The sequence below is a fragment of the Lepisosteus platostomus genome, chromosome 7 (assembly GCF_059453375.1).
Source record: "Lepisosteus platostomus isolate fLepPlt1 chromosome 7, fLepPlt1.hap1, whole genome shotgun sequence".
Taxonomy (NCBI): Eukaryota; Metazoa; Chordata; class Actinopteri; order Semionotiformes; family Lepisosteidae; genus Lepisosteus; species Lepisosteus platostomus.
The window spans coordinates 45,092,647-45,115,912 of record NC_142617.1 but is presented as its reverse complement, the minus strand read 5'-3'; the positions used below and the strand labels follow the sequence as shown (position 1 = coordinate 45,115,912).

Genomic DNA, 23,266 nt, shown 5'->3' with positions numbered 1-23,266 from the left:
GGGATCAGGAACAGAAAGTTAATACCATAACGGAGCCAGACGGCTTTTAAGGGGGAACTGAAGAGGGGCTGGAATAAGGAACAGGTGTGGGTAATGGGGCAGAACAAGGAAGGGCTTGAGTGCCCTTAAGAGGAGGAGTAGCGATCGTGACACTCATGAGTTATTATTTTCTTGCATAATCTTCTGAAAACTATGTGTGTGGAGAGTTAGGATTACTCTGTTTGTGAAAGACAAACTCTGCTTTTTTTCTTGTCATTTTTATTAAAAGTTCCTATAGACGTTCAAATAAAGACCCCCCAAAATCTGAAAAGGTCAAAAGAAAATCTTTGCATGTTTCTCTACAAAACAGAGAATGAACTCAGCTGTTATTCAAAAATAATTGGATTGTCATGTAAATCATTATTAATAAAATGTTGCTCATACAAGCAATTTATTACGAAGTTCTTTCTGCAAGTAAGAAAAAAAATAAAAGGAAAAGGTAAGCCTCCAGTTAAATGAGAGATAAAGGAGGTAGAAATCTACTTGGCACTCTGTGTTTCAGAATGTTCAATAAAGCTTCAATGATGTTTATATCTGTTGACTGGAGAGTCCTTGGTAGGTCTTTGATTTCATCCAGGTGTTCACAAAACCACTCTGTATGTGGGTATTATCATCTTGGAATATGGGAACACCTTGAGAAAACAATATTTAGGTGCACCAGGCTGCCTAAGGTGATTTTGTATTCCTTGGCCATTATTCTTTCATGCAGAGTAATAATTGGACCCAATAATTCCCACGAGATGGCTGCCCATTCCCTAACAGGTCCACCACCATGTTTAACAACTGGGAACAAACAGTATGGAGTTTAAACAGTTGAAGGCTGCCTTTCTTTCTACCTTTGACTTTCTCCAAACAAACCCATCCAGATGTAAAAAAAGAGAGTGGAAGATGACTCATCAGACCATATTACTTTCTTCCATTGCTAAGAAGTCTGGGTTTAATGCTCATTCACCAGGTTACGTTTTGTTGCCCATTGGCCTTTTTTACAAATGGTTTCTGAATGGGAGACCTACAGTAAATATCAGTTGTGTGAAGCTCACACCACAGTTTTTGTTGAGACTGGGTCATGGAGTTATAGATGCAGTTCTGTGGTATTTTATGAGGCAGTTTTTTGGCAACTATCCTGTTTAGCATCCATCTATCCCTGTCAGTGAGCTTTGACTTCAACCTGATGCTGTTTTCCTTGTTTGGAGTATGCCGTCATGATCTTTGACACCGTTTCCTTTGACACATAAAATTATTTTGCAGGTTTTTGCGGCAATTCAGAAACCAACTACTTGACCTCTATGAAAATCTGTTAGATTTCTTGTGTTGTTCTAGAAACTCACATTTTAAACTGTTTATTTTAAGACATTTACAGAAGAAACACATTGGTTATTAGTACTGAAATTAATCTGAAACATATGCAGAATCCTTTATAATTGTAATTTAGTTACTTCAAATACAAGGTCTTTTAATTAGTTATATTATTTTGTCCAAGGAAACAAACACATTTTCTGTAATCTTTCAGTACTGTTTAATTTTTTATTGTCCAAAATCCTGAGACTGTGTTACAATCACTCCTCTGACTCCAGTCACTATGAGTCAGGTGTGCATGTTTTCATTTTGATTTGGACAGCACCTTCTTGATGTGATGTACTTCTTTAACAATCATTTTGAAAATATTTGATGCTTGTAAGTATCAAATTTATCCAAAGCACACCCAGGGATTGCAGTCAAGGACGCTGCTTGAAGCAAAGAATGTCTCAAATAGTAGGGAAGTAATTCAGTGCAGAGCAGCAGCAATTAACCAGAGCATTCATTCAAGGTCAGGCGTTAACGTCATGGATTCCAAGAGTGCCTTCAGGCTTATGAATAATGCTGTCAAATGTTAGTGAAAAGATGAAAATGCTAACTTTAAAGTCAAGTGACTTCCACAGAAAGTGTTTTTTTTTTGCGGTGGGGGGGGGGTGTGTGCGCTTTAGAGAGCTATACACAATCCTTAAGAAAGATAACTGGTCTCCCTTTGAATACACTGCACATAATCAGGCCTAATGCACTTTTTCTAAGTGTATTCTACAAAATTGCAATTGTGTTAATTTCATCTTTTATTCAGTATGATTAACAATAAACATGTACATTATCTCTTTCAGTCTTAAGGACAGTAAGGAACTTACTAACAGGACTACAATAAATCACAACTTCAGATGAGGTCATTTATTACTGTATATGTCTATGGAAACACAGACATAGGGATGCACATGAAACCTCAGATTTATTGTTAAGAGATATTTAGTTTTGAAAAAGTGAGATGTGTATAAACTCAACAATTATCTAGGAACATTAAAGAAAGTTCACAGGTTTCATTTGAAAAGCTCAGTCTTATTTATAAATATAAATAACTTAAATATTTTGGCAAACCTTTAGAGACATTAACCTACAGAAATCAAGCACTCTTTAATTCCTTTAATACAGTACTTGCCCTATTAGGTTAGACTTCCCTGCACTATTGATTTCAAAATAAAGTTGGTCTGCATTTGTGAGTCAACTGACACAGACACAGTATTGTCCTCTTCTGCAAGACAAATGATTGTTTTAATTTTTAAAGAAGCTGATTCTTGTTCACAATTATTGGAATTGTAGCCATTAGATAACTGAAATAGTGCACCTCTCTCTCATTATGCAAAGTATTTTCTTAAAAAAGGAAAAATTACATTCACAATTTAGCATTTAAAAGCTCTCTCATTTAAGAGATACTGTTTCAAATAAGTACTTGTTTGCTGAATTATCTCTAGAACTTTGTGAGATATTGGCTAACAAATCACCCATGTTTAACACTTTACACTTAATAAATGCTTTCATCTTCTTAATTATCTATATTAATTATATCCAACCTGGTTTAAAATGAAAAAGAGTTAAATTTCAGGCGAAATTTAACACCCGAAGAAGGCTCCACAGCCAAAACGTTTTTTCTTTCTTCTCTTTTCAGCATGGAATAAACCTACAGTATTACTTGTTCCTTTGCACCCTACGCATGCTGACGCAGCTACCCACCTGAACTGCTTTAAAATGTATGGCTGACCAAAATTCTCTGAAAACATACCACAAAGAGAGAAAGTGCTACAATTTCACAAGTTTCTTATGCAAATAAACCACCCAATTACTGTATATTTGAAATCACATTCTCTCAAAATATGTTTAAACTGTAAAGCTACATTCTCTCAAAATATTTTTTTAACTGTAAAGCTACATATCTCTCAAAATATTTTATTACTGTAAAGCACATAGGGATGGTCATTAAAAGGTGCTAATGATATTCTAAATCATTTAGATTTACTGTAGATCATGATATACTAAATCACTAAAATACGTTTACATTTAAATACTTTAATTTCTTGAATTTATAACATAACTCAGTCTTTGCAGGACTCAAGAGTTCATGAATTTGTAAAAGAAATAAAAATAAGCTCTGTCTTGAGGTTGAAAGAAAGCCTTCCCTAGACATACAAACATAGGGTAATGACTTTACCATTAGGTGAAGGGGTGTTTTAGTGGGTCCCTTGGCAGACATTTTTTCCCAGAGTCCCCTCCTCACGTAGCGGACAGTAGTGCCAGCTAGCTGGAACTCCCCAGGAAGTTCAATCTTCCAGTCGCTGTTGATTGATCTCTTGCCAGAGTCTTTTAAAGCTGAGAAATTCAAGACCATGAGACAAAACAAGGCAATCAGTGCAACGGCAGCTCCCCAATAATCTGCACTGTTTAAGATGCACTCCAGTACTGCAAGGACGTACAAGCACACATCTGTGAATGTTAACAAAGGGGCTCCAATGGTGAACCACTCCACATTGTGCTCTCATATGTCTTTTTCCCCTTCTTTCCACTGCATTTAAGGAAGCCTTTCCCAGTTAATATCTTTTGAGCAGGTTTGATATAAAAGAGCTATGAATCCATCATGAAGACATAGTAACTATTACAATATGTTGATCTCGGCAGTCTTGTTGAACTCCTATTTTAAATAGATTTGGATTTGCCAATAATTTGTATGATTTAATATAAAATTGTGTCTTTGTCTTGGCTCTCAGGATCCATCATGTATGGATGTCCAAGTCTGCAGAAAACCCAGAAAGTTGTTGTCAGGGGTTGCTTTTCATATTCAACTTTATTTGTCATTATACTTACACATAGTGCATAGTATAGGGAAAAGTGTTTCTTATTAGTCACTCAGGTGCAGTATATAAATAGAACAGGAGACAAGACAATTGACAGTAATACAATACAATAACATAACAGTGTAATCAAAACTGTGCAAATTCGCTAACAAAGAAAAGAATACAACAGGACAAAAACAGTGCAAAAGTAATTCGGGGAACAGAATTGTTGTCCTGTTGTCCTGCAAATGAAGAGAGAAGCTCACTGCTGCTTCGGAATCCTGGTCTCAGTCAGTCAGTGAGATGACCAGGGATTAAACATGTGATGTTTGGATCATAGACCTCAACCTGTACTCAGAGTTAATGCCTTTATTGGTTAAGCCTTTTCTGATTGGTACTTGATTTTTGCTTTTACAGTTATAAGTATAAAATTATTTGATAAAACAGCAAAGGTGAAAATAAAAGATAACACAAAGGCACAATAAAAGACATTTGTGCAGGCCTTTGGCCTAATGCATAATACCCACAACAAAGGCATGCTGAGGTGTAGATTGAGTTATGAAGGCATAATTTAGTTTACTGATGTTTTTCTTCTCAAGAAATGGTGATATTTGTGTGCATTGGCTTGATGTGAGAAACACTGTGATTTTTATGTAGATCAAGGCAAACAGAAGAGACTGAGTGGATGAGAGAATACTAAAAAATCAATATTGAAGTAAACATTGGACAGTCATTAAAATCTGTGAACACATTACAGTATATACACAATATAAAAACATCACACAAAGAAAGATATATGATCAATGTATTGGGATTGAAATGCAGAATGACAGCATGCTATCTCTGTAATTCTATTATTAAATTACAAAGGCTTTTTCAATGTAACCATGTACAGCACTGAATTTTGTCACGAATGAGTTAACTATTCAAAAGCAGCACAGAAAAAACTCTCAAATCTCCAAGAGTCCTTGATTTGAATTTTTTGTAACAAAGCCAAAAAAAAAAAAGCTTCTCCAAACATATAAGTTTTAGGACACTTCTATTAAGAGTCTTTGTGTGACTGCTCAGACAAACCAAACTTTTGAAACTATGAAAACCTCTGATACCTCAAAATTATACTTAATAGTTATGATTATTTTAGGAGATGGGCAGGACAGATGGAAATTATTTTAAAATGCCATTCAAACAATTAAAATAGAACTATAATTTAAAAAAGGTCATTTTTACTTTCCTTGAATAAAAGATATCCATTTCTACACATAATTGACATACAGTACTGATTAATGAGTCTAAACTGTAAAAAAATCACAAAAATGTGGAGCTCGAAGGAAGAGGGAAAATGAAACAATACAACTCTTCTCTATGTCTTTCCTCATCTCCAGGGTTACTCTGTGTATCAGAAAAGCAGCTTGCAAGAACAAAGTTCTCAAACACTGATTAGTGAGAATCTTCTCACTTCTGACAAGCAGAATATAACCATGCCTCCTGGGCATGGCACTGCACCAGTACCGGTACCTGACACACCCTGCACCAGTACTACACACGCTGCCCAAGGACAACACACACTCTGCCACACTGCACTAGCACCAAACACACTGTACCAGCACAACACACCAGAGAAGTGCGGAGACCTTTAGTTGGGCAGTGGCTCAAAAGGGAAGAAGGGGCACTTTCCAGGGCAGGATTTGTTACATTAGAGTATCCTGGACACAAATCAGTGCCCGCTTATATTTCTACATTACTGCAGAAATGTAGAAATCTCTGTAATTACTACCCATACAGCCTGTATATGTTTTGTAAATAGGCTACAGGCAGTTTTGATATTCATCAAAAGTCGTACAACATTTACTAATGTAATCATTCTTGTGAGGCAAGACTCTTCTGCTGCTACCTGTGACCCAGTTATGAAGCAATGTACTCCCTTTAGCTGCCTCCCTAAATTCTTCCTTTTTTTTCCTTCTTTTTTCTGAAGGCATGCTCTCCTGTTTCTGTGACTGAACCATATATACTGTATATACGACAAAGAATATGCATGTTAGCTGTTTAGATCAAATACAAAAAGGTTGGCTTGTCTACTCAGTTAACTAAATTTTCTTAAGAAAATCTCAAATCTAGCTAGATAAGTAGCAATGCAGACAATAACGTAGCAATTTGCAATAGGTGAATGAAAATAGTCTTTTTTATACACAAAGTGCTCCATATGACACCCTTGGTGTGTTGCTTTTGTACAGTTCTTCTGAAAAATCTGTGTATCTTCTCACCGCTCACAAATGTTTAACACGACCTCTACAGGTGTAGTAGCCCACGTTGCTTATCGCTGCTTTTTTTCTCCACTTTTTACAAAGAAGAGGTGGCGGGCACTTGTGCTCGGATAAGATCAATTAGGTCCAACTTTTTTTTTTCTAACGGGAGATATGTACTAAATACAGAAGCAGAATCGTCAAGTGGCGAAAATAAATGCAATTGGTTGGACTTTTTTTCTACAAGCAAAAAAGGGCACTTGGGCCAATGAGTGCAGAGGGGCAGGGGCTTGAGCCACTGTAGCCACCCCGCTCCGCACATCCCTGTAACACACACAGTATGCTGCCACGTTGCACCATCATAGGACACACACCAGCACTGCTTTGGTCAGGTCTCATGATACAGTAAATGCTGTGTCAGAGCAAGAAAGAGCATAGATGCTTGTACAGCCACTGACTTTCTCCTTTTACATGCCCTAAATCCACAAACAAAAAATAGTCACACGATCAGGCTTACAAAAAACTAATATTATGGTGCAAAATAAATTATACAGTAAAGGCAGAGCACCTACTAACGTTTTTCCCTGTTGTGTAGCAACAGAAATATCACAGAATATTATCAGGATTGTTTTAATTTATTTAACTATGACAAAAAAAACTAAACAACTGAAAGCACCAGAATTACAGCTCAGTTCAGTATCCTGTTTAATCAGTTTGACACTTCCTCTGATTACAGGTTCAAAACAGCACAGGGAAAAGACTAAGGTCTTTCTCCAATCTACCATTTTTTAAAGAAATATCCCTGGGTTGTTTGCAATAAAGTGTAACTCAATACAACATGTGTGGAGTAATACAAAAGGAAACTGTTTTTTGTGCTTTGAAGAACAGATGTTCTCCGCTCAAAGGAAGAGCATTAAATTTACTTCCAAAGCAACTTTGTGGATTACAAATGCTTTCTGTCTTTGAAGAGCTCATGTACAGAGTTAAATCACTTCATATACAGCACCTTATTTATAGAACTAACTTTATATACACTGTAATTATAAAATAGTTTCAACACACATAGCAATTTTCCCATGGTTACATATTGTTGTGAATATTAAAGATTAAACTAGACTGATCCACAGGACTTTTACACAAATGCTATAATAAAAGCATAAATGAAAGAAACCTGATCCAGAAAGTCTGCAGACAATTTATCCTGTTTCTAAAAAATAACCATTTGCTCCTCCCATAATAATATCTTTCTTCTTAACTGTAGCTGTTTTTGCCACTCACTATTGGGCAATTCGTGAGAAGAGCAGTTTTTTAAAAGACCCCTAAAATAAGCATTGGGTAGAAGAAAACATTTAATTTCTGCTACAGTATATCCACTGAGTATTTATATAGTTTTAAGCACTTAAAAGTGTGCTGAAAACATTTCGATAATATGTGAAGGGTCACATCTTATCCACTGATGTTGACTCTTCATACAGTAAGATAAAAAGTCTCCGTCTAAAGATGAGGAAACCTGAGAATTTGTAGACCCACACGCAGCATCCAGAACCCTTTCACTCATCTTCTTGTTTATATTCTGGTTTCAAACAATCAAAACAAAATATTTATAAATCTTTTAATACCCATTCCAGAGTGTATATAATATGTGACAGTGCTGGTGAGATTTTCAGATTCTCTATTTAACACTGATAATAATATAATAAATATTATATCATATATAATTAATAATAATTATATTATAGTTGAAGTAGGTAGTTCAATAATTATATTATATATTATAGTTAATATTATTACCTTAAATAAAATGTGATGGGGCCCACCCCCTGCCTGCAGGGTGTTGCAGACCTCTAAAGTAAAGGAAATAAACTAATTGAGATCTTACCTTTGTGTTTGCGGTGTATATGGTGGTAGGAGGCCAGAAAAAAGAAATAAACAAAAGAGAAAAATAAGGGATGAGGTATGAAACTTGGAAATGCTTGATGGCTTGCAGTCATTTTTTGTTAGGTCTGGACTATCCCTTTGGTAACACTGGTGTTTTAAAAATAACTATTCATGTAACAATATTTTTTAAGGAAAGTATATTGAAGAAATAATTTTTTGGTGACTGTGGTATTTTTTATGTATTGTGTTTAGTTATAATGGTGTACTTATTAGGTGTAAATGTACAAAGGGCTATGGTACTGTATCTTTAAGTATGGGAGGTTACAGGGCATGGACCTCCACAATAAAGGGCAGAGGCTGAGGTTTGCTAAGGGGTTCAGGGAGGAAGGTCTCCGGTCCTTTTATAAAGGGCATGGAGGAATGTATGTTGATTTTTGTTGTAGCTCCATCTGCTGCCTTATAAATAAATTAGGACTCTTTTTGTAGATTATTTTAATTTGACACCTACTAAGAACTGATTGTGGGGAAAGAGCGAGCATGTGACACAAGAATATATGAACCATCCAGCATCCAAGTGGCCAGCACCATTTTTAAACCTCTTATTATGTTTGAACTGAATGCAAAGTGAAACTGAGTACATTGGGGGTCTCTGTTTATCTATCGGTTTTTTAACCCTGCCAGTCATAATCAGCTGTTTTTAAGTGATCACACAAAACACTTCAAAGCTGTAGAGATTCCTCAAAGCTGTTCAGAGCTTAGTCTGATTAGGTCCTATTATCAGTGTTTCCAGTTGGAAGTTTACTGGATGATCCATGGGTTCAAATAATAAAAATGTACACTTAATTTAAGCTGTCTTTAGGTATCCGTATTAAAAAAAAAACATTTAAACATTAGAATCTGTATGTTTCACATGCCAGAAATTATTCAATTATCAAATTATTCCACCTTAAGAACATAGATGTGAGGCGGGCAATTAAAAATGCAGAAACATGTTGAAATGTTTAACAAATTAAAGAGGGAAAAATAATATGAACATTGGACCTTTGGTTATAAACATGTGGTTTCATTCACTTAGGATTGACAGGTGAACAGTATAAAGTCATGTAAAGTCTGAATGCAGTTCAACCAGGAAACAGAATTGAATGCCTGAGGTCCTTCATCTCTCTAACAGAACAGCAGTTAGGAACCGAATGCCATCCCAGTAGGCCTACCTGCATAAGTCCAGGACCACAAAAAGTGTAGAGGACAATAGTGCTATAGACATGGCACAGCATACGGTTGTCAGGGAAGGGACTCCAATTGCAGGTTGTGAGAAACAGTCAGATCAGAGCTCACTTTCACTGCACAGCTTCACGTACACTTGAATTGCTGTGTGCTTTCGTTTGAAATGTGAAACATGTGAAACGTTTAACAATGACTAATTATGATTTATAAAGAAACTTAAGGAGAGAAATTGTAACCAAGAACAACTATTTGTGTTCAGCAAGCCGAGTGCATTCCATTACCTTCTAAAACAGATACAACAGATACACGTTTGAAGGACGAAGTCTTTTTCTCACAGTAATATCTTAGGTTTGTTTCTTAAAATAGACCATAAGTCAAAACATCCACTATTAGGAATTGGGTTACTTGATAAATTAGGGTACTGTTACGTATCCAAGCCTTTTAATTACCTCGCTTTTGACAAACTATGACACATTAACACTAAGGCTAACATTTAAACAAACAGCTAACATGAGCTGACAATAATTAATTTCAATATAAAAGGATGAAGGGAGTTTCAGATTTACAGCAACAAAATAGGATGCCTGTATTGTGCTTACACCAAAATGATAGGGCATTATTTCTTAATGTCTAGTACAGCAGTTCCCAACCTGTGGCTCTGAAGCTCCAAGAAGGGGATATGGAAAAGAAAAAGCCAATGTGGCATAAGATTTCATTCTAATAAAAGCCATCGCTTCAAATCGATGTCCTGTGTTTGAATCAATGAAACAGCACCAGCCATCATTTGACGTACAGTAAGTTACCCATTACACACAAAACAGGAGTAAGCATGATGTGTTTGTGTGCAGAAATTCTTGAAAGTTGAAAAGGACTCCAGAGACTCCATAATGACAATAAACTTGAACTTGAATTTGAGAGTTGAAAAGGTCAGGAAATGCTGTTTGAGCGAATATAGTATTTTATATGCAAGTACCTCGATTAGAAATGTACAGGTATGGGGGAAACCAGACGATTTACTTCAAAAGGACAATTTCAGTACTACCTAATACAAAACAGCACCAGTTTATTGCATTAAACTATTTCAAACTTGACTATGCAATCTGTTAGAAATTTTTTCTCACTAGCAAACAAGTACATGATCTCAAGTACTTTGAGCCACAAGCTCAAAGCTCCTTACAGAGACACCTGGAAATACCTTTGAAAGTTCCTTGCCAAAGTCATTAAAATCTATAATTAGCTCCTGCATGCAATGGCAGGATAGAAAATGTTATCAAACAGTACAAAATAAAACCCAGCTTTCACAATTATTTCAGGGACTTTTTCTGAGCTCATACCACATTTAACAATGAGGACCAGACAAGCACAACACTGTACAAAAAGGCTCTATCAAACTGTTAGAGAAAAGAATGCTGTTATATAGAATGCTGTACACTGTATATTTGTTTTGTTCTTCTTGGCAAAACATCACTCTTGTGGACAAAAACGTTTTAAAAACAGAAATAAATTGCTATTTACCGAGAAAGCTGTGTGATGGCTTGTCCTCTACTACTTTGATTCTCCGAGCACCAACAGGGATCACAGCTGCCTCAATGTAACCTGTAGCAATAGAAGCTCATGTGATGAAGGGCATCATTACACAGCCAAGACCTGGTTTAGGTTAGGAGGCACAGAGAAGCTCACCACACACTTGAAGTCAGATGTTTTTTTAATTTCTGTTATGATTATTAACCTGGATAAAACTCTGTTCTTAGTACTTGTTATAGCCTGAATCTGTTTCCCAAGGCCCAATTCATCATTCTTTTCTTTACAACAGACATTGGTGAACTCTGACAGGTAAGGAAGAAGGAAAATGAAAATGTTCCAACAGCAGCTGTAGGTGATAGTTATATCACATTGAGCTTGATGACATGACATACAGTAGTTTTCACACTGACCAGGATTCAATATTTTAAGTTTAAAGTGGAAGTGAAGGCTGATTTACTAAGTTAGGAAGGTTTATGTCTGAATGAACGTCTTCATGTTTATCATGGGTTCCCAGACATCAGTAACTCTACACATTAACAGAAAACAGTGATCATGATTGAAACTATACAGGTACACAGTAAGTCATTAAGGACATGTTAAGAATGTTTTCTTTATTCTCAACATGTTTTCCCAGAACAGAGTTTTATCTGAACTAACCATATGATAATATCTGAGTCCAAAGAGAACGTTCACAAGCATGTTGTGATGAATCCCAGGTTCACCCTTTTCTGGTGTAGCTCCTGTTCAGAGCTCAGGCAGCAAAGGCAAAAAGCAGCTCAGTGTCTTGCAATGGTTTCAAGAAATTAAAAAATAAATGTATATTCCCGCATGAACACGTTAAATCAATTAATGAAAAAAAATGTTTAGCTGCATTTTATTATGTATTTTGTATTACTGCTGCATCCATGAACAGTGGTACCACCACTTTGTACCACCCAAGTTTGTCAATTAGGGGAAAGTCAATATATTAAAACATATTTTATGTGCAGCCGCTTTAAGACTTTAAAGTTCGTTAACACTGGAAATATACTTTTATTCCTGGCAAGCAGTATTTATGTGCGAGACTTGTAAAATTCTTCTCCACATATTTGTGCAGTTTACAAGTCTGTACTTAAGAATACTTCAAAACAAGACTGGAAGGGAGAAGGTTTTGAGTGATTCTTTCCAGAGAACCAGAGACATTTGTTGGAGAAACCATTCTAAAACACTGATTAGAGGAAAGGTACAGTACAGCTTATGTTCTCTGCAGGTACAGTACCTTGCAAATGTGAATACCTGTGGTGTTCCTATTTTGTGAAATTTCAAAATTATGAATACACATTTTTTAAACTTAACATTTTATTCAAAACCTGATTGTGCAAACTGAAGAATTCTAAGAATAGCTTACAATTAAAAATTCTAAATCGAAAAAATAAAATAAGCTGATTGCATAAGTATTCAGATCTGTGAACTCAATATTTTGTAAATGCATCTTTGTCTGCAGTTTTTTGGGTTTTTTTGGGGGGGATAAGTCTCTACCAACATTGCACGTCATCTTTATAGAGTTCTTGCCCATTCATCTTGATTGATGTGTGGAAGATCTCTCAAGTTGGGGTTAGATTATGAACAGCATTTCTCAAGACATTCCACAGATTCTCAGTAGGATTCAAGTTCGGACTTTGACTGGACCAGTAAAGCAAATATTTTTTTATGCCTTAACCACTACAGCGTAGCTTTAGACTTGTGCTTTGGATCATTGTCCTGCTGAAAGGTGAATTGTCACTTTAGCTTTATGCTTGTAGCAGGTTTTCCCCTAAGATTTGCCAGTACTTTTCTCCATCCATGTTGACAAGCTTCAGCTGATGTAGAATTGTAATTTAATGCCGTCTCTGTCATGCTAGACAGTGGGAATGGTGATGACTGTGTGAAGCACTCTGCTGGATTTGTGTCAGACATACAGTTCATCTTTTAAATTAGAGTAAAAAGTTTTTAGCACGTTTGCAGTAATTTATAGGCTGTTGCAAACCCACTGCAGGATTTGAGATGTTTTTTTTTTCTGTTCCATAACATACCATTTATGAAGTGATGGAATTTGAGATGGGTTTTCCATTCTGTCAAACATACTGTACCAGCTTCTTGGAATAACTAGGATGTTGCTGACTCATGGACATTTTCTCCCATCTCAAGTCCGTAACTCTTTCAAAGTCACCGTTGACCTCATGGCGACATCCCAAACCAGTTTCCTCCGTGCCTGACTGCTCAGTTTGAACAACCTGATGGAGGCAGTGTCTGAGTTCCTTCCATTTCTGAAGGAATGACTTCCCACACTCAAAGAGATATTGAGATTTGAAATGTTTTTATACCCTTTCCCTGATCTGTGTCTTTATGCAACTTTATTACTGAGTAACTCTGAAAGCTCTTTAGTCTTCATTGATGAATCTTTGCTTGAAATTCATTACCTGAGCAAGAAACAGGATTCTGTGTTTTCTGTGATATTTTGGATTCTGAAATAATGAGAACCACTATTATTGCTTAAAGAAAGAGGTCACTCAGCTGGCTTGTTAAGGTAATTTCATATAAATAATCGATTCACTTCTTTCTGTTTTTTATTCATTTTATATACAGTATGTGGAAGAGGTTATATACTGTATATATAATTAACATTCATTGATATTTTAAAAGTCAGCTTTAAAGCAAAAAAAAATGTGAAAGCTGTGTAAGGATCCAAATACTTTTGGAAGGAACTGTAGCTGTATTGTGCATCAGTCAGAACTGTAAAAATGTTTAGCTGGTACTGAATTTTATAAAACCAAACAAAACCATTCAATTCAGAGCAGATAAAAATCTCAATTTCAAATGTCTAACTTTCAATGAGCTGCTTTATGTTTACCACCTGACACTCTACACAGAATCCACTTTGTATTCACCAATGCATTCCCCAGTCCCAATTACTACCATGCTGTTACCAATTAAAAAAACACATCAAACGATTGTTAAGAAGCACCCATCACCATTATCATTAGGTTGCTTATGTCTCACCCAGACTGTAGATAGTTAATCCATTGAAGAAATGAATAATATGCACATAGATAACATCATCAAAGCATGTTGTGCACAAGGATGATGTCACCATTGCATACTGAGCACAATAAGAGATCGTAATTCCTAGCATTTTCTAAAACTGATTTTTAAGTCTTATATGAATTATTAAACATTATTTATTTGCTAGAAACCAAAAATATCACATGCTAGGACACAATTTGGTTATAAAATTACAGTAAAAATGTATGGAAAAAAATTAAAAAGGTATTTTAAATGTATATGTGACATTTATTTCAGAGTGGTGACAAAGTCATTTACTGTAGTAGTGTGGCCACTAACTGGTATGCTTGGAGGAATAATCCACTTCATCTTCATTTGACTTCATGTAATCTAAACTATAATCCTGGGGAGACAGAATTTCCCACTCCTAGTTATACACTGCCGCTCATTTGAGCTATCCTGGGAAAATAAGAGTGATTTGGTAAAAAATGCTCAAAATCAGACTAGTATGATACATTTATATTTCTGAGAAAACATTGGATTATTTAGGTGAATATTTCTTTATCTGACAAAATATTCCTCAAAGACATCTAGAAAATCATTAAATAAGCTTGTTAAACAAGTTAGAATGCAAGGAAACCTGTTTCAATTTCTACTGTATCTGGGATGTCTCTAGACTAATCCAGCTTCACATATGATTATAGCAAGATTGTTTTCAGTAACATACAGTATAGTGTTTATTTTTGTACTTTTTAGTAAACCTATTTGGCTGAATTTCTGCTGACGTTGTGTTTGGATTTCTACTCACTTGGTGTTATTTTGTCTTCTGCATGCTAGCTTACAAAAGCTAACACACTGCAAGAAGTAGAAGACACATAAGATGGCAAAATAATGTATTTTAAAATGTTACAGGTGACTAATCTTTCAAAAAGAAAAAATATAATACTGACTGGGGCAATTATGTAAATCAGAAATAAAAAAAGGAAGCGTATTACTGAATGTTTTTTTATTTTTCAGTACCTCTTATTGTATGACAACAGCAATCCTTTCTGCTGAAATATATTCTATATATATATAGTCTATATATATAAGTTAATAGTGTTAAGTATAGTCTTAACATTTTAAAGATCTGCACAATGGAGAGTTCAGTAACTATACATTACATTAATGGTGGTTAAAAAATGAACAAATTGTTTTCCATGATACTAAACTTCTGCATTAAATTCATACTCATTTTCTATGGACTGAAATGGAAAAATGGCTTCAGGATATACAGTATATTGGGCACTCACTAAGTTTATGATCTGCAAAATGTTTTTTCCACTTTTCCACTTCCACGTTTGTTGGTTTAAGGTTTTTGGATAAGGGGCTACTGCCATTAATATAATGAAAGATACCCAATAGAATAAAAATCTGATTAAATGTCCAAATTCTGTCCAAATGGTGCAATATGGGCTCCAACCACTCTGCTGTCAATAGCAGGTATTTCTCTGCTATTGGAGAAAGAACTGGAAACTGAAATATTTTTCTGCCTCTTCCTGCTCAGACACCACTGTTCTCTTATACAAAATCCCAGGAGAACCCAATGAGAAGTGACACATACATCTGTGGTCATTAAGTACCAACCGGGTAAGGTGCACATTCACAACCAAGTATCTTACACGAAAAACACTTGGGAACAGCCCTGGGTTTTGACATCACACACGTAGAAACCTTCTTACAGTGGCTACTGGTGACTGGGAAACAGAAAATGATTTGTGTGAAGGTTTTAGTCATGCTAAAATCATTAACGTTGCTTTTGTTGTCTTCACTGTAAACCCACATATCACATACACAGAAACAGATGCCGAACACACATTCTCACAATGTAGAACAATTGTGTGTACAAACATACCATTAACACAGCTGGATGGGAATTTCAGACATAAACAGAAATAAGGATTCTTGCAGCAAATTTAAAAATATGTTATGGAATTAACGTCCTACATAATACATTTCTTCTACCTGTTCAGCATTCATGTTCATTCAGGAGATATTATTATATGTATAATCATCATATCTGTAGTCACATCATCAGTGCTGCTTGGTTTGTTTCATGGATGTGAAAGAGTCCTACTATGAATTATAGAAAATCCATTACAATCGCATGAAATCGGTCTTGAAATGAATAGCAGTTAGTTTCTGTTTGTTAAATACTGTTTATATTAACAACAATTGTGTCCAACAAGTTATAAATTAAAATTTACCTCCGGGACAAATGATTTGCTTTAAACCCTATAGTGGTTAAAATCTAAATAGAAAACAACCCAATCGCCCCTACTGGACCTTTGGTTCTAGAGGAGCCTTGCAGCCTACTGTTCTATCTGCTGGTGTGGAGAAGGACATGGCACTGCTGTTTGTGTGGCATCAATGCAGTATTAACAGTATACTTTTCAAAAGTCAGTCTTGGTAAATCTCTCACTACAATAAATAAAATTGGAAACAATACATGTTAGACTTTTGTACAGTATTTGCTGCCCTTTTCACTTTTTTAACAAAAAAGCTTACAAATTTTGTCATGTTAAAACTTTGCCCAATTAAACCATTGCACCTCAGCTTTTGCACAGTATTCCCTATAATAAATTAACTGTTCTGATTCACAAAATCAGGCAACACATTTACCATTTCTGTTTCTGAACATACATTTTTGCTGCAATTAATTCAATGAGACAATTTCTGCGGTCTCCTTCCCTATTTTTGTGAACCACTTCAGCATTTCTTTCAGATCCAATGCCGTAGCAGGTGGAAAAGTAAATGAGTTCATTCTCTCATTTTTAAAAACATTGTTCTGTGACTCTGTAATGTTTTTTTCCGAAGATTCCCTATCCCAAGGCAAAAGCCTGGGAAGTAAAAAAATTTGTGTGGAATTTTTTTCCAAGTCACCAGGGGTCACTGGTTGCCTTAAAGGACCAGATCACATCCTGTTGACCTGCTGCTTCTGTTCTGGCATAAGTGATGCTGTTAGGCTGGAATCAGTGCAGGAAAGCATCAGATGTCACCTAAGCCTTTAGAATTTGTCGAACACCCTGCTCACATTATTTCTTACAGACATGGAAATAGTTTTCACTCACCCATTCCCTTGGTGTGGTTGAAATCTCCCTTAACTATCTTGCAGGATTTGCCATCCCCATTACACACACCGCAGCGGTCCTCTTTTGCTGAGGATCCAATGATTCCATCACAGCCAATTTTCTGCCAGTAAAAAAAGAGAAGCAGCCAGAAATCTTTCATTATTCTAAAGGTATCCAGCATCAAATGAATCAGGACATGCGTGAGGAAATAAGGAAGACATTTTTTTTGTTTTTGGAACACATGCATAATTAATCTAGGATATAACAAAAACAAGGGATGGGTTATAACTTCTTAAATATATACAATTATATTTCACACTCTCCATATGGGAAGAATTTGTATGTAATCAAGTAGTTACTGTCCAGCAATTATTATTTTAGTTAGCCCAATGAGACCTCAGACAATTTCCCCTGTCCCCTCAAACATTTTGTAATATCTCTGGACGTTTTTACAGGGGAACTCTGGTTTAAAGCTTAAATTAAAGCAAACTCCTTGGTATTAAATGCAAACCACCAGACTTCCTAGATGTTTTACTGTGTCCACTCACCAAACAGAAATTTCCTGTCTTCAAAGATAAATTTCTCAAGTTGTGGCCCTGGAAAATGGCTGAAAATACTTGTAGATCTTGCCCTAAGTGTCTACTAGCCAGGATAGGAATTTGAGACAAACTGGACAAATATCTAAAACAAAATCTACATAATTTGTTTGTGAAGACAGGATCTGGAATTATATGTTCACATACAAAGAAAATTATATTCAGAAATTATTAAAAATAATAAAAGGTGTAATAGCTATTGCAATTACTATATAAACCTCTAGGCAGTGCTAGAGTATTTTTCATTGCTTTTTTTACTGCCATCCTAGCAACAGGTGTGAGTTGCTGACATAGACAACCCCTAGATGCTGTCAACAAATGTCTTGCTAGATAGATACTACAAAGCCTGGCTGAGGTTTTTTTTTATTTCCCCAGTCATGTTATAGAGGCAGTGACATCTCCTAGGACTCTGAATGGTCGAAAAATAATAAATGACAGCAATTTGAACCAATTAGACCCCCCCTTTTCAGACTTCATCATCGTGGATAGCCAAACACATTTACTCTGTCGGTTTACATTGACCCAGTGGTTTAGCAGGTAGGTAAACTGTTTTTCAGTGGGTACAACATCTAATTGTGTATATCTTGCATTTTGGTTTTGTGGGATTGTTATTATTGGTTTAAATTGGTTTAAATTCCTAAAAAGGGAATTTAATACAGTGAAAAAATACTTTTTGTCTGTTCTGGTATTGCTGTTCCTTTTAGAAGATAGTGGGTATAACTTGTAAGTTAAAAGTAACCTGATTAATTAAGACTACGATTAATTTATGTTTTAGTGTGCTGCAGACGCCGGCGACTATGTTTGGTTTCAGTGGGCTTTTATACTCATACTTGCTGCATCTCTCTGGCACATTCCACCTAGTGAGTGGGGAAAGGGGTGGGGTACATTGCTTGCTTTTTTTTTAAATCATTAATATGTGTCAAAGGAAACCACACAAGTTGAGGCTTGTGAGACACACTGGTTGCAAATAACTAAGTATCATAAAAATGATAATAAAGGTTAAAAACAGGAGCAGGCCATGTAACCTGTTAAGCAGTTAGCAGCTAACTGAGTTGAGAATCCAATCAAGCTGCTTCTTTAAGAATACCAGGATATCAAAAACAAGAGCAATCACCTCTTATCTGTAGTTTTCTATTTATTAACAAATTCTCCAAAGTCCAAACACATAAATGCCCCTGAATGCCCTCCACCTGTAATTTGAGAAATAATCCTTGCAGGGAACTTTATCAAAATCTTATGAAAAAATACAAGATATCATACCAAATACAACATATCATAACACCATGCACGCAATTCTTAATTTTTAATAACCTTCAATATTAAACATAAAAAATATTTAAAGTACTTAGTGGTTACTGTATGTGTAATTAGACAGGCAGGTAGAAATGAGCCCCTCCTGACCTACAGTATGTGTCCTTACTACAGTTACATCACTAGAATAAAGCTATTTTTCTATATCCACAAGTGGCACAGTATCATTGTGCTCAGTATATAGTTATGAGGCCACAGTATCTAAAAGTGTGACATGGGCCCTTGAGTAATACTTTTTGAAATTGAATAAAACCAGATGATTCAGTTTTAATTCACATAAAATCCATCATTGCTGTTTAAAAAAGCAAAAACAACAAAGGAATTTGTTTTATATAAATCCTACAATTATTTTGCAGAAGGTAACTCAAATTATTGTGGCATGAAGAGATAAACAACAGAAATAACAAGATTTGGAGTGCATTTTGCGTAAAGGGAATCAGGGGTACAGTGCTACCAGAGCACACTAAAGCACTACTCTGGGGCCTTAAATCTGTCTCACCTGAAGCTAAGCACCATCATTTCAAAACAAAAAGTGTGTCTAACTAAAACTGTATGCTCATCCCAATCTGCAATTATGCACTGTATCTTGCACAACTGAAATCCAAAAGCAAAGTACACAACAGTACTCTGGCAGAGTTTGCTTACTCCAGGATACATGAGCTCCCTTTATCCCCAAATGAGCTGAGGTTTAACATTTCAGATTTATCTAATGCTACATTAATCAGGTGTTAAATATTTATTACAGAATGGCCCTATGTCCTTAAAAAACACATTTCATAAAATTGTTTTTACATACTTAGAGGACACTTTATTTTCTTTATTTTTTCTGCATTTGGGCCGAAAGTATGTACAGCATTTTACTAAAGTCAACATTGCTAGTAATGTTGTACCTTGTACACCCAGTACTTTGTTGAAATCAGACATTTAGCAGATACTTTTAAAAAAACTTCCATGGTCTTTTTTATCCCTGCAGCTAGCACATGTGTGGTCCCCAGCATTACAGCACACAACAGAAGAATACATCTGCTAACACAAGGAGATCAGTCCAGTGATCCAGCATATCGCTCAAGCTTCAAAATACAAATTTACAGGCTCACACCAAATGAGCTAATTACAAAATTAGTTGTGTAATTAGTTTGTGTTTCATTGTACTGTATGTACCTTGTGCTGTCTCTTGAATATGTTGCTCAAACTTCCCTTTTGTCTCCCCCTTAATAACTAGACATCAGTCATTTTCAATAATTTCTCGACTCGCATATTCTTGTCATTAATGTTCAGCTTTTAATATTGGGTTTTTACAACATCTGAATTGATCAATTTTAATGAAACATTAATTTTAATTAATTTAGTTTTCATAAGTTCAAGAACTTCTCTTAAACACAGTCTTTCCACAGTCCAAAAATATACTGGTTGGTTGTTTTCTCAGAAAATTGGGCCTAGGTATAAGTGTGCGCATGTTTGTGTCTGTGTGTGTCTTGTGATAGACTAACATCCTGTCCTGTCCTGACGTATCTTCCCATGTGCATGTTGCTTGCCAAGATAGGCTCTCTATAGGCTCTCCTTGGCTATCTATAATTCATTGGAAGAACAGCTTGCTTCTAAACTGTCATAATATTTCAATGGAGTTTGAATCCAGACTTTGACTTGACCAATTCAAAAAGTGAAATTTTTTCCTTTACACCCATTTTATTTAGATTTGCTTGTATATTTAGGATCATTGAATCACATGCGTCACCCACTTTCGGCTCTGCTTCAGCCGATGGATGGCATGACAGAATTTGCTGATATAACACTGAATTCATGGTTCCATCAATGTTAGCAAGCCATCCAGAGACAGCAAAGCAGCCCCAAAACATATTACTCCCACCACCCTGTTTGATTGGAATAAGTTTCTTCTGTTGGTTTCTGCAACCACCTAAAACATTTCTCATTGTTGCCTAAAAATTCAGTTTTCTCTCTGCAGAGAACATTCTTCCAATCACAATAGGCCTGCCGATTCCCCAACGTGCTCTTTGGAGAGCTTGAAAGAGGTGGTAAAGTTATTTTTAAAGAGCAATGGTTTCTTCCCAGATACACTCCCAAAAGAACCATTTCTGTTCAATATTTTCCTGATGGTTAAGACATGAACATTAGCTAAAGTAAGAGAGATCTGTAGATCCTTACATGTCACTATGGGGTTCTTTGTGACTTCCTAGTTGATTTTCTGGGTTGTTGTTGGGACAACAGTATCTCGGCAACACAACCTGGGTGCAGTCACTATTGTCATGAATATTTTCTATTTCTAGACTGTTTAACAGTGGATGGATGGTACCCCAAATGATTATGAATGGTTTTCTTACCCTCTCCAGATTGAGGAAGATGAGCTTTTCTGAAGTCCTCTGAAATGTCTTATGATTGTGGCATGATGCAATATGATTAAATAAGGTTATCACTTAAGAAATTGTACAGTAATTCAAATAATTATATTGGGGGGTTAAAAACATTTTCTCAGGACTATCTCTTCAATTTCAGTTCTTTTTATTCTTTCCAATTGTATAATACTAATAAAACAATATTTCATGTGTATAGTCTACTAAATTTGGGTTCTGAGCCATCTAAGATGACAAACCGGCTTTCTTTTGATAGTTTACATGACCCAGGACAACTCAATGAAATATATTTTGATTCAGTACAGCCTATAAATTCTCTCTGTACTTACACACAATGTTATCTTTATCGGTTAAAAGATCCAGCATTCTAGTGCTTAGATTTAAACATGTCTTCCTCGAGCACAGCATATGTTAATTTGCCCCATATGCAGAAACTAAACTGTACCCTCAGATCATACACAACTGCTGACAAGACTTGCCTCATCCTTCCAAATTAAGAGAACAATTTTAGAAGTCGTAAATGCAGTACTCTTGGGGAAAAGACTGCTCCACCAGCTAACCCTCATGATGAGTCGGTGCTTATTTATTATCATCTGTATGTATAACACATGAGATCGGGTCAGTCTCTCATCACAGACTCACCAAATTAATTGGAAGCAAATGCGAGTCTTTGCCTCCTTATGTAACCCAGCTAAGGCAGGCAGATCGTTGGACTCCTCAATTAAATTAAAATAAATGTCCCGGTAGAATTTGATACTTTTCACCTGAGCTGACACAGAAAGCAAAAAGTAAATGTTAGCTTAAGCCGACTGTGTGGAGACTTGAAAGTGAAACCAAACAGCAACTGGTATAAAACAAAAATGTCAGCAGAAGTAACACATTTAACACATTTTAATGAGAAAAAATTAAAATGTCATATTTATTTTTATTAATTTCTAAAATGCTGATTTATAACATTAGTTAAATTACAGTTAAAATCAAACTAGATTTAATTAATAGTAATGTATAATTCCTTAAATTTATATTGTGCTTTTCATCCCAAAGGATCACAAAACACCTAGCATAAACTATACAGTACATTGCCTACAAATGATTTTAGACCATTGACCATTTTTTCACATTTGGTTTTTAAAGCTTGCAGTAATGACTTTGAAGTAGCAGTCAATATTTCTATGCACAACAAACAACACATATATAATGTACTGTATAACTCTAAAAAACAGGTAATTAGATAATATGAAAGAAAAATGGAAAAGCAATGATTGCATTAGAATGCAAACATTTTTATAGCCTACCTAAATTAATTAAGGTGCAAAAATTTACCTTAACGGGCCATAACAATTTTGTATTAAAAATGTATTTAATTAATTTTTTTTACCTGTCTTTGTACAATAATTGTGTTTAACATGATTTTAATAAAAACATCTGACCTTTGTGAGGTCAGGTAGAGCATTTAAAACACAGGCTCAACCATCAAGATCACGAACCTCTTTCAAAGCAAGCCAATGATAAAGTCACTGAAAAGCACAGATTAGAAGGGTTTATGACCACCTGTATGAGCACAGTCTACTCAATCATCAAGAAATGGAAGTTGCATCTTACTATTAAGACACTGTCTAGGTCAGGCTGTCCCTCAAAACTGAGCAGCCAGACAAGGAGGAAACTGGTTAGGGCCACTCCTAAGACAATGACAACTTTGAAAGAGTTACAGAGTTCAATGCCTGATATGGAGAAAATGTACAACAATAGTTTAGTTCAAGTCAGTCTATAATATCCCTATCCCTCCATAAAGCTGGCCTATAAAACTAATTTCATATCACACATGCA

At 35.6% G+C, this 23,266-nt stretch overlaps 1 protein-coding gene and 1 long non-coding RNA gene across 4 annotated transcripts in view; one reads left to right on the top strand and one right to left on the bottom strand.

Moving 5' to 3' along the window:
* The window catches only part of adamts17 (ADAM metallopeptidase with thrombospondin type 1 motif, 17), a 138,423-nt gene that overhangs the window by 40,924 nt on the left and 74,233 nt on the right, over window positions 1-23,266 (bottom strand). For 2 of the 3 annotated variants that reach the window (XM_088640730.1, XM_088640731.1), the window contains exons 15-18: window positions 17,164-17,284; window positions 15,715-15,789; window positions 11,024-11,104; window positions 3,548-3,705 (exon numbers count right to left, since the gene is read on the bottom strand). In XM_088640730.1, coding sequence (XP_088496856.1) covers window positions 3,548-3,705; window positions 11,024-11,104; window positions 15,715-15,789; window positions 17,164-17,284 — 435 coding nt within the window. The remainder of the gene's footprint in view (window positions 1-3,547; window positions 3,706-11,023; window positions 11,105-15,714; window positions 15,790-17,163; window positions 17,285-23,266) is intronic. The other variant, XM_088640732.1, reaches the window with a different exon arrangement.
* LOC148658918 (uncharacterized) overlaps window positions 1-23,266 on the top strand; it is a 115,433-nt gene that overhangs the window by 77,612 nt on the left and 14,555 nt on the right. The window lies entirely within an intron of this gene.